The sequence below is a fragment of the Sesamum indicum genome, linkage group LG5, assembly GCF_000512975.1.
Source record: "Sesamum indicum cultivar Zhongzhi No. 13 linkage group LG5, S_indicum_v1.0, whole genome shotgun sequence".
In the NCBI taxonomy this organism is placed as follows: Eukaryota; Viridiplantae; Streptophyta; class Magnoliopsida; order Lamiales; family Pedaliaceae; genus Sesamum; species Sesamum indicum.
Window position 1 is genome coordinate 4,212,074 of NC_026149.1, and position 15,461 is coordinate 4,227,534.

The 15,461-nt window shown below is 35.2% G+C and overlaps 2 protein-coding genes and 1 pseudogene across 2 annotated transcripts; all 3 read right to left on the bottom strand.

Moving 5' to 3' along the window:
- LOC105161970 (pectinesterase/pectinesterase inhibitor PPE8B) lies at positions 481-4,730 on the bottom strand. Its single transcript, XM_011079856.2, has 3 exons — positions 4,243-4,730; positions 2,452-3,066; positions 481-1,442 (listed from the first exon to the last, which is right to left on the bottom strand). The coding sequence occupies exons 1-3, from the start codon at positions 4,547-4,549 to the stop codon at positions 754-756; spliced, it is 1,611 nt and encodes a 536-aa protein (XP_011078158.1). The 5' UTR covers positions 4,550-4,730; the 3' UTR covers positions 481-753.
- LOC110011249 (pectinesterase-like) lies at positions 10,602-14,239 on the bottom strand. Its single transcript, XM_011079857.2, has 2 exons — positions 13,083-14,239; positions 10,602-11,490 (listed from the first exon to the last, which is right to left on the bottom strand). The coding sequence occupies exons 1-2, from the start codon at positions 14,092-14,094 to the stop codon at positions 10,799-10,801; spliced, it is 1,704 nt and encodes a 567-aa protein (XP_011078159.1). The 5' UTR covers positions 14,095-14,239; the 3' UTR covers positions 10,602-10,798.
- LOC105161971 overlaps positions 14,616-15,461 on the bottom strand; it is a 4,167-nt pseudogene continuing 3,321 nt past the window's right edge.

Sequence of the window (15,461 nt, forward strand, 5' to 3'; positions counted from 1 at the left end):
CTTCAGCTTCTCCTCTCTATTTCCGCCTCACCTCTTTTCTCTGCTTCGTCCCTTCTCCTCCTCTCTGCCTCTCCTCTCCTCTCCACTTTGCCTCGCCTCACCTCTCATCTTTGCTCGCCGCCTCTCTACTTACTTTTCTTATTTTTTTTTGGGAGGGGGTTCTACCGGATAGGCCCGCCCTAATGAGTTTTGTATTGAGGCGGGTTTTGGGGAAGGGACTCGAGTCCTTCCCAAAGTTGGCAGGGCGAGTTCTCAATTCAATCAAGCCCTTTCTGTTATCATCTCTAATTATACAAAATATAAAAATAATTTATGTAAATAAATCATAAATTAAAAATATAAATGTAATTCTCCCTGTATATGTATTAAAACCTTCCCTCCCCAATACTTAACACGCTGCTGACTATCTCTATGATGTACTAATAAATCTCTCTAAATAAAGTTTGATCATGAACAAAGTAGTAATTTTTACACACATTCTTGAAAATGCCCTCCATCATAGTAATAATGACTGGATAATTAGTTAAACAAGCAATCAAGGCAATGATTAAACACAAATTGTTTCCCAACTGCATATTTTCATCCAAACATAAGCGCCCACCCACTCCCACCATAAAAATAAAAAAGAAAAAAGAAAGCCCCATGCATAAGACCGTGAAAAATTTAATATCAACTCCCCTCACCTAAAAAACAAACACTATGTATCTATATAGTGGAAATAATCATCTTTTCTCCCTTAGAAAATTTTGGCCCTCAAACTCCGAGGCCCGCCGTGTACCTGACTCCCGTCGAAGGCAACCAGGTATTCCCAATAATGAACTGAGACACCGTGAAGTTATTTGCTTCAGCGGAGCTATTAAAGACACGGTAACCGGGCCATTTAACACGGGCCCCCAAGCCAGAACCTGGGCCGTAGTTCATATACTCACCATAGAACAGCGTGTTCAATGCGAAATCCCCGTTCCACTCTAGCCACCCCTCGGGCCTCACAGCGTTGCTAATGTACGACTGCATGATAACAGTGCGAGAATACAGTTTCCAGGGCCTACCAAGGTATGTCTGGGTGGAATTCGATACGCCGGGCTCAGCTGAGATGTTGCAGAATTGGATGGAAAAGCCTGTGTTTTCGACAGGTTCTTTTCGACCCTGAGCTGTGATCGTGTTTTTCTGATTGGGGAGGCCTTTCCGGGCCTGGATTTGGCAGTTCTGGAATACAACGGCACCATCTCCGAATATGAAGTCGACAGTCCCGGTGATTATGCATTCCCTGTAGAACTGGCGCTGGGAGTGGGCGTACAATGTGTCCTGGTATCCCCTGATGGAACAACGGTATAGAACTGACAGGTCGGAGTCGGACCGGAAGGCAACGGCCTGGTGCTTTTCGGGGCCTGCCGTGTTCTCGAATGTTATGTCCCGTGCTATGAATCCTTGTCCTTTAACGGCTGCATTTGTCGCACGGCAGAAGATCAATGAGTTCATACTTTGACTAACAATAAAATCTAGAAAGAGGGTGAATTTTGACTAGGGAACACTGTTCTTTTCAATTTATTTTAAGGAATATCTATCTGTTTTTTCAATTCTTTTATAACCTCTATACTTCAGAAAATATGAAAAAAGACCTAATTATGTATAGGACATACAGCAAGTTACATTCCATTCAATGCTTGTAAAAATCATCTTTTACATAATTTCTCGACACAAAATCCATGTTGGTCATAAGATCAATGCATATCCCGACAACATATGAAGCCATTTTTTGAAGTGTCCTTATTTTAAAGGAACAATGTGACGCCCTTAGAATGACATAGATTTCATAGATATAAAAGTCAAGAAGGCCACAGGAACATGCAAAAGGCTGTCGAAGTATGGGAATTCTAATAATTGTGTTTCTCCAAATTACAGATAGTGGTTCAGGAGAGAGTCAAGATTTACGGGTTCTGAAATAAATAACATTTAAGCAGAGATGATGGATCAGCTGACCAACATGCCAGGAGACATGTCGCGTGTGCTCCATATGGATATTTGTAAGTACACTGATGCACACAATGCAATAAATTCTTTTATTGACCTCTAACTGTACTGGATCTAACCACACTGTTGACGCCATGGAACAAATGTCTAACTCCAACATATAACAATTAATATCACATATCTACATTAAATGGAGCAGAAATTGTAGACTATTTCAACAATGCATTGGGGGGCCCTGCCAATTGAGGGGCGAACAACGGTCAGAAAATGGTGAACTCACTATTTTTGCTGATGTTGAAACTTGTGACGTTCAACTAAATAATTAATAATTTAAGGATTGGTCGTCATACTGATGGTTAAGACATAGATTTCAATGACACTAATGCTCAAATAGGATTTAGAATCTACTAGGCAAAGGGTATATGGACGAATTGCAACGATAATATTGTGAATTAACTTGGGACAAAATCTTATTCTTACCAAATGTCGCAGAGCGGTAAGTGGTCCAGCCATCGATAAAGTTGCGATTGCCAGAAATGACTGTAACATTGACGCCATCTCCAATCATCATAATGTTCCATTTTTTCTTACTAATCTCCACATACTCCTTGTAAACGCCTCTCTTAAGATATATAACAAATCTTCTGGTGCTGTACTCAGGAGCTGCCTGAACAGCATCCTTGATGCTAGTGAAATTCCCCGTGCCATCAGCTGCAACCACCACGTCCGCCATGGCGCCGTTGGCAGCCTGGAGGAGATTCCGGTCATGGGACCTCAACCACTTCGGAAACTGATGATCATCAGCAATAAGTTTCCTACCACCACGTCCACCGCCACCACCACCACTGCCGCTTCCCTTACCACCACCAGGGCCGCTAGACGGGGAACCCTTAGGTGGGGTAGTCGGAGTTGTCTTCACATTGGAAAGAATATCATATACTAATGAGGTCACTTGGTCTAGGCTGCCAGCAATCAAATTCTTGACAATGCTGTTTGTGCCATCAAGGCCTTCCTTGCAGGTATCTTGATTGATGAGTGCTCCACTCAGCCACGTTTTCATGTCAGCACCCACGTTGCCGGTGCTATTGTCTTTGCCTGTAGAGGGGATAAGGCCAATTCCGTTAGTATTTTGGCTGAATTATGTTCAAAAGTATTATAAATAAACAATTTGCAGCATTGCGAGTTTTAACTTGTCTCAGAATATATGCAGAGTCTCGGAATCGCAAATTTGGGTATAGATCTTAGTACCTCCATTTATAGCCAATCTTTGGACAGAAATATATATATAAAAAAAAATAGCCGAAAAAAAAGGACAAAGTATCGCTTTTTTTAATTTTCAGAAAATTAGGCAGAATCAATTTTTGAGAACTCGTATATGCAATTAACTTTAATTCTTTTTCTTAAAAAAAAGAAAAAACACATAACGGTACGTGCTTTTTGAAGGGCAGTTCTATGTATTTATATTTTTTTAGCAGTTTAATTAAATTTAATTGCAAAATAGAGTTTTGAAAATATGATTCAGCCTACTTTTTTTGCAGCTACTTTTATTTAATTTTCTCCAATTTTTCTCGTAGCTGCGTATTATCATGTATGATATTTATGGTCATAAATTGGATAGCACTTTTAACAAGGAAACACGTTCGGTTGTATATATAATTGGAAGATTGGTATTTTGGTTTATGTACAAGATTGCGTGGCATGAAATGTAAAACAAAATATCAATTTCAAACAATATTTTTAGGTCTCATATAGACTAAGTACCGTCATTGTCATGAAAGATCTCTTTACTGTTTGAAATTTACACCAAGATTTGAACATATAAAGTGAAATATAAATATGATATCAACTCGATATAGAAAATTGATATATACCGACCGACAATAATATCATATTAACCCCTTCTCAATAACTTAGTACTTGCCATCCAAAGAAATTACTCTATTCGAGCAAAGGTAGTTTGTTAATAATGAAAGTATTATTCTCATTGATGACAAGCAGTTAGGAACCAGCTTTGATCAATCTTTCGTTTAAAGTTTAAACCCTTAATTTGTGATTCTTTAAATAAACCTTTTTCTTGAGCACAACATTTTCTTCCCATGATTATGACTTCACATGCACAGTACTTAAGACCATATGTATGACACCAAAAGTGCTAATTCTGTAGCCATTTCTTTTTCAGTTACATCAAAAGAGCAGGCAGAGATTAAAGTAGCGCAGCACAATCAAAACTTTAGGAAAAGCAAATAAATGGAGAAAAAGTAGAGAAGGTACCATTCGGATTCTGAGATACAGAGAGCGTCCAGCTCAACTGGTCCATCGAGAGATCCATCAAATCAAGGCAGTCGGAAATTGCATTCGTCAGCCGGAAGTCACCGAACCCTCCGGCGAACTGCGACACCATCGAAATAACCTGCCCGATTATGTTTATAGTAGACCTCACAGTCCCCACAAACTCCGACGCCGGAACTCCCAAATACTCCGAGGGAACAAAGTCCGACGACGACGACTTCCCAGCAGTGAAAGAAGCACACAAAAGCACCACCAGGAACAGTGTTTTCAGCAAAGGAGATCCTCCCATGTCTGGAAAATGTAGTTATATGTGTTTGTACACGTAGATGAGGGTGGTTATGCGAAGATCTGATGATTTGTTGGTGAAGAATGCATGTAAAAAAGGGTGAGTTTTGGATGTTTGTGCGTGGGAGGGAGGGAGATTGATTGAATAAATAGGGGGTCAGTGTTGTGGGGATGTGGATATGGCTGAGTTTTGGGGGAAATATATACGGGTGGGTGTGGGGTGGGGGGCAGGTGGGGGAGTATTAATTAAAGCAACATCAAATCCATTTGCATTCAATGTTTAATTATTTTTGCACGATAACGCAATTAAGAAAAAATACCATCATCCTTAAATAAAATAGAAGATATAATATAATTTTGAAATAAAAAACTCAATTTTGGATTAAATTTTTATTATATTTATTTATTCTTTTTAATTTATACATATTATGTGTATAAAAATTTAATTGTCTATTTTCTTAGAAAAAAAATAATACTTATATATGTATATATTAAATAAAATTGAATTTAAAATAAAATGTACATAAATATGGATATATTTTGCATAAATTTGAATTATTCAAACATATAAATATCAAATAATATGAATTATGTGGATTTGCATGCAACAACAAGTAACTCTTTACGCGTTAATGCATGTTAGAAAATATATTTTTACCCCTTATAAGAACGGTCTGGTTTGAAAATATTTATTGGATATGTGATAAATCAGTTGATGATAAATATAGATTTTCATTTAATTCTTTTTGTTAATTCCATCAAACTCGTTGAATTTTACTTAACTTGTGGATTTATATGTTAGGCCAAAATAAATATTAAGAATGCTAAATATAATTTTTAAAATAATAATAAATTTATGTGTAATTATAACAAATATTAAAAAATGCATCGTAACTATCCTAAAAATAAAACCCCCCAAAAGTTAAAATTTTAAAAAATGACCGGCAACCGGGAAAGGACAAGCTCACTTAGGTGGTGGCACGCACTCCTAAGATGCGCGCCCGCCTTGGAGTCGCAGGAAAAGAATAGGAATCCTACCGTTCGCACTCCCACTCCCACTTTGGTGGTGACCGCCGACACACCCTCTTCCCCGTCTTTGTAAATTTATAGGTATTTTTGGTCACACTTTTATATTATATTAATATATAATTAATAAATATATATTTAATTAAAATATAATTTAATAATAAGAATGCCATACATATATTGTGGCGAATTATATAATAATACTAAACATGACGGCAAGGGTGGTTTGATCAAAAAAATATTAGTTAGACCTACAGTTAGTCAATTGAGTATAAATATGGATTTTCGTTCAATTTTTTTATTAACATCAGTAAATCAGTATATTTTTTGATATAGAAAAGATCGTTTTGTGTCAAGACAGACACAAATATAAAGGGTAATATATATAAGTTGTAATTTCTCAAATTATAAGAGATTTATATATAATTATACCAAATTTCAGAAGAAATAAGTTAAATGTGTATTAAAAAATAGAATTAATTAATGATGCTTTGGTATGCTTCCACAAATATGCATTTTGAAAAAATTAAAGATTGGAAAGTGTTAATATCAACAGCATTTAATGTGGTCTGGTGGCAGGAACCGGATCCACCCAATCCATAAATTCTATTAAATTAAGGAATTATAGTTTAAATTAATTAAATTAAATAAAAGTATTTGAAAATACAATTTCTGCTTATACTTTTCATAAATCAAGCTAAAAAACTGTAAATTAAGGCATTTTTGTAAATTAGTTACTTCTTTATGATTCTTTTATTCTAACTATTTTTTGTATATTTTGAAAACATTCATCCCAATAATGACTAAAATCTATCCGTCTATCGAAATAATTATGTAATCTTATAAAAAATCTGGTACTACACAACCTTTTTATCAAATATTTCCACGTCAATTTTATTAATATATTAATTTAGTAATATTATAATTGCTAAAAGTGTAATTTTATATACATATTCAATAAAAAAATTAATTACATAATTTAATTTAAATTAAAAATTAGTATAAGTAATAAAAAACTATACAGGGTCATATTATTTATCCTCATAAACATTACTTTGACATCCTCTCTATTTTGGTAATTACAAAACACTCCTGGGGGAATTTCTATTATTGAAAATTAAGTTAAAGTTTGACCAATTCAACAAGGGGTATTTTGAGATTTTAAAATCTGTCAAGGATGGTTTCTGTAATTTTTTAAGAAGCATGCGTGGTTTGTATAAAAAGATAATAGGTAAGGGGTGTAAATGCAATTATCCCAATTTATTATACTAAGTGGAGATATTAATCAGCCTTGTGTTTTATTTTTTATACGATTTTAATATAATTTCCTTAGAAAAGAAAATGTATTATCCTTTAAGTTAAGGGGTTTAATGCAATTTACCTCTTTGTGATATTGTAAATGAACGAATTATCCACTTATGAAAAAAAATTAATAGCTCAATTGCGTCATTTTAAACCCAACTATTTTAATAAAGTTAATTACTCTATGTCATTTAAATTTAAATTTTTATATTGCCGAAAATTAAGAGAATATAGGTAGCAATAAGTATGGTAATTTAAATTTGGAAGTAGATATGACTACCGTACTATTTATTTTAATATAAAAAAAATAAAATCATAAGTTAATTATTTATTAACAAATATGTAAAATTATAGCCAATATTGATTAACCATGATTAGTCGAAACTTCAGTTCTCGTGTTAGTTTTGTCTGACCGTGATGGATAATATTAATTTACTACGATTTTTAAATCGTAGCGATATATAGCGTAAAGAATAATTATTTTCTTTTTGAAATGAGATAATTTCATTGTTAAGACTGAAGCCACCGTGGATAAAGTCGAGGTTGCGGGTTCTAGTCCCACCAGACACGTGGACATTTCACACTTTATGTAAGTCTATTATAATTTATTTTATTATTCTTAATTACATTAATGTATTAATCAAATATATATGTATATATATATTTTAAATAAGAAGTTGACTTCTATGAAACAATTGATCAAATAAAATCTGGTCCGTTCATTTTGATCATATTATTCAAAATGTTGGCTGTACGTAGATATAAAATAAATAAGATCTAATAGTAATTCATAAATTTAAATTAAAAAAATATTTATTGTTAAAAAATCACACAAAAAGCACGTGCGTTGTACCATTTGTGTGATAGGGATTTTTTTGGACTATTTTGAAAATAAAAAAAGTTCATTTGTATCTTTGTATCTGAGTTTAAAGGCAATAATCGGTACAAAAAAATAGAAAATTAGCGATAAAAAAATTAAGTGATAAATTTAATATTGTCACTAATTATATATATAGTGACAAGAATTTTTATTTTATCACAAAAATAAATTTTAAATTTTAATAATTACTATTATTTTATCAAAATTATTATTAGTAAGATTTAGTGACAAAATAATTATTGTAACTAATTAAATCTAGTTAGAATTTATATTTACAGAATCAAATTTGGAATTATGAATTCAAATGTATAATTATTTTTTAATTAATTATGTCATAATCAATTATGAAAAGAATGGAAAAGAAAAAAGAAAAGCATGAAAATGGTCCGGAAAATCAAAATTAGATAATGAAAGGGATAAAGAATCACATGCAACGCGGAAGCATCAAACAGTCTTTACGTCCATGTCAATACCTATATATTTATTTCTATTCCGAAAGCGGGCCCACAAAAAACGCGTTTATGATTTTGAGTTGGACCAAATAGTAAAAAGCGTGTGCATATGTAGGGCTACAGATGCCTTGAATCGAATCGAATATATTATCGTTTAAATTTATTTTAATTATTATAAAATTTTATTTTTTTATTTAAATTTAGTTTAATTATTCATTTAATTAAACACAAACGAATTTTTAATTGGATCAAACATGAACCAGACTCGAATAATTAATATTTTTAGTATATTTCAATATTTTTTCACTAATGTCCCTTCGAGATAGGGATCATATTGCTGTTGAGATTGTCTAGAAAACCCCTTACTGCATTCACTTTCAAGCTGTGTCGTAACGATGGGCATGCGTCGAGCAAAGTCTACAAACTTTTGTTGTTTGTATTTGTCCTATATTCAATTATTTGTATTTAATTATATTAAGGATTTGCGTACTTACGTAATGGGTTGGGCCGATATGACCTGTCTAATCCACCAACCTAACATAATAGTTTTAGATGAATTAAAACATGATAAAATCTGAAAATACCCATTGCGAGTCGTACAAATGTATAAATACTGCTCTACAACTAAATTTCAAGTATAATTTCATGTTAAACTTTATTCATCTTTTTCTATGATCCATCGACCATATCCTCTAATTTGATTGTCAACGTATTTTTATTGTGGACGACCCCAACGCCTTCTGAAGTGTATGCATTATACATTTGAAGTTTTAATTCCCATAACTCGATAACAAACACTAATCATACAACCCTAATCACTAATAATTTGTACGATTAATATTATTGATATAACAATACATATCTAATTAATTAAAACAAGGATTTTTAGTCTCTTTGATTGGATATATTTGATGCAATGATTCCTTCGGTCAAGAGCTTATAAATCTAACTATTAAGATGTCGTCAATTTGGTTCTACGAATACAAGTATTTATTTTTTTTATAAAATAGTATTTGTTTATTTCAAAATTACTAATTTATTGAAAAATATTAATGTATTTTGTATTTTATGTTGTAATATAAGTATATTGGTCGAATTTAAAACATCGATCTATTTTTCTAAAAATTAAGAGCTTATAATTATTTTCAGTTTAAGATCTTTGCTGGGAGCCCAATGGGGTGGACTTCTCGTATTGACCCATATTTTCTTTTGATAATTTTTATTATTATCAAAGTTTTATTCTATCAAGCCCAATGGGATTTTAGTATTTTCTTAGGGCTCAATTTAATTTGATCGTTAGGAAAAATTCTTATCAAAATTTAGTAAAAGTTTACTGGAAAAAGTACTCAATATGTAAAAGTTGATATATTAGTGGGCTGATTTTTTTATTTTTTTAGAGTAAACTACTGTGGAGTATACAACAACTCCTGCTATGCTATACAGTAGACAACATTCTACGCATATGCAGGATTCGAACTTATAATTTCTATGATCATGTGACCTCAATTTCGCAAATTGAGCTAGACCTCATTAGTTTAGTGGACTGACTTACTAAATCATTTTTTCATAAAACTAAAATCACCGTGATTTCAAATTATAAAATTTTCAACCATTACTCAAAAAACTAATAGTTATCATTAAAATAGAGTAATATTCGTATATTCATGTAATTCGAACATGTAATTTTTTATTATGGAACTAGAAGTCAATTCCTATTTGTTGATTTGGTGTCGTTTATGTCCATTTGCACAGACTTTCTGGTGAAACCCTTTAAACTTATGGTAGGGTACAATGATTTCGTTCCACCCACTTGATTTAGTACTCTTTTATTTTTTCCTTTTTTTTTTTTTGTGATTTGGCAATAAAGAGGGTAGCAATATTATATTTCAAATTTGAAACTTTGATGTTCAATTGTATGAAAAAATTTTGTCCCAATCAACTTTAATTGAATCCATCTAATCACAAAGCAATTGTGATATACTTGCTAAGTGATTAGTTATTTTTTTTTAAATTGTATCCCAATCACACAACAAGTATATTACACTTGTCGAATGATTGGTTCAAATTTGATCGAGCTGATTCTGCGCTAGAATTTTTCCAATTATTGATATGTTAGGCATTTAATTAAAAGATTAGCAAACATTGGTTCTGTCAAGGTAGTATGATGAAAGTTAAGGGGTATTTGCAAACATTTATTTCAAGTGTTTAACAGTTTATTATTAAAAATAAATATAGAAGATTTTTTTAACAATTTTTTATTTTAAATTAAATTAATTTCAAAATTATGAGTAGCTTCTTACTAATTTTTATAATAAATTAGAAAATTGTGATATTTATTTGTTTTTTGAAACATGTAAACTCAAATTTTTATTTTTAAACACATTGGACTTTTATCATTGTTTAAATTACAATCTTTTATATAATTTATTTCCAAATGCCGCGGTTTCTTATTAAAACTTACTGTCGAACAATCAGTCTTAAACAGAACCGAATTATTCACCGGCGTGCAACCTGGAAACGGATGCGCATCAAAAGATATGAGCATATTAACAACAATGCCGCTGCAGCATCCAATGGACTAGGGATTAATTCGTCAAAGCCCGAGAGAAAACGGAAACCCTGTGGCTCCCAGCCAGTTCCCGCCGGCGATAAACCTCCCGGCCGTGAAAGGTTGAGCCTCCGCCGCACTAGTTAGTACTCTGAACCCCCTCCAGGTCACCCTGTTCGATGTTCCGGCGCCAGCGCCCGTGTTCTGATACTCGGCGTAGAACAACGTGTTCAACGCAAAATTCCCATTCCACTCGTACCATCCTGCCGGGTTGATGACATTGCTTATATCGGTCTGCATGACGATGGTCCTGGAATACTCCTTCCAGGGCCTACCGAGGTAGGTCGGGAAGCTGCTCTGCACAGGCCTCAGATCGGAGGTGGCCCCGATTCTGCATTTCTGGATGACGATTCCAGTGTTCTGGTTGGGATCGTCGCGGCCTTGGGCGGTGACCATGTTGCGCTGGCCGGCATTTGGGCGACGGGCATGGATGTCGCAGTTTTGGAGGACGGCGGCGGCGTTGCCGAAGATGAAGTCGACTGTTCCGGCGATAATGCAGCCAGTGTAGAACTGGCGGAGGGAGTGAACGTAGAGAGTGTCCTGGTAGGCCAGCATGTCGCACCGGTAGAAGGCACAGAGATCAGCGTTCACGCGGAGGGCTACCGCCTGGTGCTTCGACGGCCCGGCAGTGTTCTGGAAGGTGATGTCCCGGGCCAGGAACCTGTCGCCCACTACCGCTGTTTGTAAAGGAAATTAAATTAACCAGTCTGCATGCACTATTACTACTGGTAAGAAAATCTAAGTGTTATTTCAGATTCTTCATAGCATTGTCTCTTGAATTTTACACATAACACACACTCAAATATATTTAAAATATTATCTTAAATATAAATTAATTTAAAATAATATTTTACACATATTATGAATATAGGTAAAATTATACTTTTAGTCTTCTATTTTATCAATTTTTTAAAATGATATTAAAATTAAAAAAACTCGATACATCTAGTCATATGTCTAATTAATTAAATTTATAACGTAAAAAAATAAACGACAAGATTATGTGCGATATATGTGTTTGTTACATTGATTGCCCACACAATTGATGGACAAGCACAATGCACATTATAATATATCTTATTTTTATAATTTAATATGTATATATATATATATATATATCCTTTTTCCACATGACATGTACATATCATATCATATAAAATATATGAATAATTATATTTATACCCCTTATCTATGATTTATTTACACAAATCATCCATATAATTTTTATAATTACAAAAATCACTCATTACAATAAAAAAACAAAATTAATTTGTAAAATGATGTTGATGTTTTTAGGATCATATGTGTAATTTTTGAAAAATAAGATAAATTTATGTGAATGACATCGAATTTATGATGGGTATATATGCAATTATCCAAAAAGATATAAATAATTTATGTAAATAAAATATAAATTATAAAAATAAATATAATTATCCCAACAACATACCACATGATTCCAAAATTCTAATAGAAGTTTGGTTGGGTTGGTAGATATGTATAATAAAGGTCATTTATGGGAAAAAAAAGGATGATCACAATTATGTAGTTCGTACGTGGACTGGCTATTAAAGCTTCACATGGAACATGTTATATGTTTTCTTGGTCACTTCATGCTAGCTAAGGACATCTTATTGTACTATTTATTTTATTTAATATATACACTTTATGTGCACAAAGATTACATTATATATTCCTTCCATAAAAAAAATTATATTATATATTTTATTTTAAATATAATTATAAACGTAATGTCCATATATCAAATAAAATTAGTCGTCCTGACATATTATCCATACGTGCATATAATAAATAGTTTTTATGCTGTAAACATATTATAGATAAATAAATTATATAAGTAAACATATCATGTTTTAAAAAATAAAAAAACAAACAAACTTAAAGGTATTGTCCACGCAACAAAACGTCATGTTTGTGAGTGCAAAATATATATTTTTTTATATAAGTATAAATAAAAAATATAATAAAGTTTTTATAAAGAATAATTCAAACTTGTCTTGTTGTATAGGTTTATAGCGACAAAAACCATGTAGGCCAAAGGTCAAATACATCATTTTCCTGTCTCCAACTCAAATTATAATAATATAATTTTTTTTATTCAAATCAATCAAACTCGAAGAAACTTAGAATTTTGATATAGCATACTCAAATAACAATCTTTTGAATTAATTAGAGGCACCAAAAATAGGTTTAATTTAAAAACGATTTAAATTGACATGATGATCATAAGAGTGTAGGGAGGACTAACCAACGGTGGCGGAATTGAAGGTGGTGCTACCATCCACGACGTTCCGGTTCCCGGTAATGATGGTGGTCGTCCGCCCATCTCCGACGAACATTAAGTTCGTCTTACTCCTCGGGATTTCCACGTTCTCTCTGTACACTCCAGCTTTAATCCTAATCACGTACCTCCTGCTGCTTCCTCCCGGCGCAGCCGCCACCGCCGCTGAAACCGTCCTAAAATTACCACTCCCGTCAGCCGCCACCGTGACATCAGGAGTCACCGTCGAGGCCTGAAGCAGACGTCTGTCTCCGGCCGACAACCATTCAGGCCACTCAGAGTTGGTATTCTCTCCAAGCCTCCTCTCCGGCGAAGAGTACGAATTCTTAGCCATTTCAGTATCCGTCAAATTCTTGATTATGGCCATCACATTGCTGACAAGCCGGAAAACGTGCATCTGCCCGACGACCAGAGCCCGGCGGACCACCTTATCAGCTTTATCGTGGGAGAACCCATCGAGGCAAGACTCCTGATTCGTCTGCGCCGCGCTCAAAAGGATCATCAGATTCTCTTTATGATCGGCCAAAGAGTAGTTCTTGAACCCGAAATCTTTCAGTTCGGCGGCGCTCCGCCGGAGCTCATCCAGCGTGTCGTCGATCATTTCCAGGCAGTCATGGAGCGCTCCCTTCTCGCGGGTCGTCAGCGACTTGCGGCTGCGCCCAAGTTTCTTCACGGTGAAGTAGTTTCTCTCCACAGTGGAGATGGTGTAGTTGAGAGCAGTGATTAAGACGTCCTTGCTGCTCTTTATGGCGACCGAGGCTGCCGTGGCTGCCGCATTAATGGTGGAAACACACAGTTTCGGGTACAATGTGGCGGCGCAGGTGGTCTTGACCACCGCATCTCCGCCGTGGTTGGGGTGATTCTTGTGGGATTGGACAACTGCGATGGATATAACGGCCACCACCAGCAGAGATGCGAATGCTGTCAGGAGGAAGATTTTTGGGTTGGTTTTGTACTTTCGTGGCTGCACATTTTCCATGGCTTCCGGGAAAATAGACCAATGCAGAGGAGTGGTATGTGTGCTTTGTCGGTGGTAAGGCAGAAAGCCTATCTAGTAAGATTTCTTGCAAAATTGTATAATCGTCTGTCCAATATAAGACACGGGGAGGGTGGGCCGTTATTGAGAAAAAATCTCCCACGTGAAACAAAAAATTCTACAGCCTGTTTAAAGGGGTGGAATGGAATGATATCTTTTTAGTTTTTGTTCTTTCATTTTTGAAGGTAATACACAAAATGATTGATTTTTGTGTTGCAAACTCTATTTTATTTTTTTAGTTTAATATTAATATATTATGCCTGTGAAGATGACATTATATTATACATGGTGTGTAGATGTTGAATAAAATAAAAAATGAAATAATGTTAGCAACAAAAAATTTGATTCGAGAAAATGTTAGTGGGATGAAATTGATATCTGTTGCGTGAGATTTTCTATTAATATCTTGTATGAGCATTACAATTTTATAAATTCACATGATGATCATAAGAGTGTAGGGAGGACTAACCAACGGTGGCGGAATTGAAGGTGGTGCTGCACGACGTTCCGTTCCGGTTCCCGGTAATGATGGTGGTCGTCCGCCCATCTCCGACGAACATTAAGTTCGTCTTACTCCTCGGGATTTCCACGTTCTCTCTGTACACTCCAGCTTTAATCCTAATCACGTACCTCCTGCTGCTTCCTCCCGGCGCAGCCGCCACCGCCGCTGAAACCGTCCTAAAATTACCACTCCCGTCAGCCGCCACCGTGACATCAGGAGTCACCGTCGAGGCCTGAAGCAGACGTCTGTCTCCGGCCGACAACCATTCAGGCCACTCAGAGTTGGTATTCTCTCCAAGCCTCCTCTCCGGCGAAGAGTACGAATTCTTAGCCATTTCAGTATCCGTCAAATTCTTGATTATGGCCATCACATTGCTGACAAGCCGGAAAACGTGCATCTGCCCGACGACCAGAGCCCGGCGGACCACCTTATCAGCTTTATCGTGGGAGAACCCATCGAGGCAAGACTCCTGATTCGTCTGCGCCGCGCTCAAAAGGATCATCAGATTCTCTTTATGATCGGCCAAAGAGTAGTTCTTGAACCCGAAATCTTTCAGTTCGGCGGCGCTCCGCCGGAGCTCATCCAGCGTGTCGTCGATCATTTCCAGGCAGTCATGGAGCGCTCCCTTCTCGCGGGTCGTCAGCGACTTGCGGCTGCGCACGAGTTTCTTCACGGTGAAGTAGTTTCTCTCCACAGTGGAGATGGTGTAGTTCAGAGCAGTGATTAGGACGTCCTTGCTGCTCTTTATGGCGACCGAGGCCGCCGTGGCTGCCGCATTGCTGGTGGAAACACACAGGTTCGGGTACAA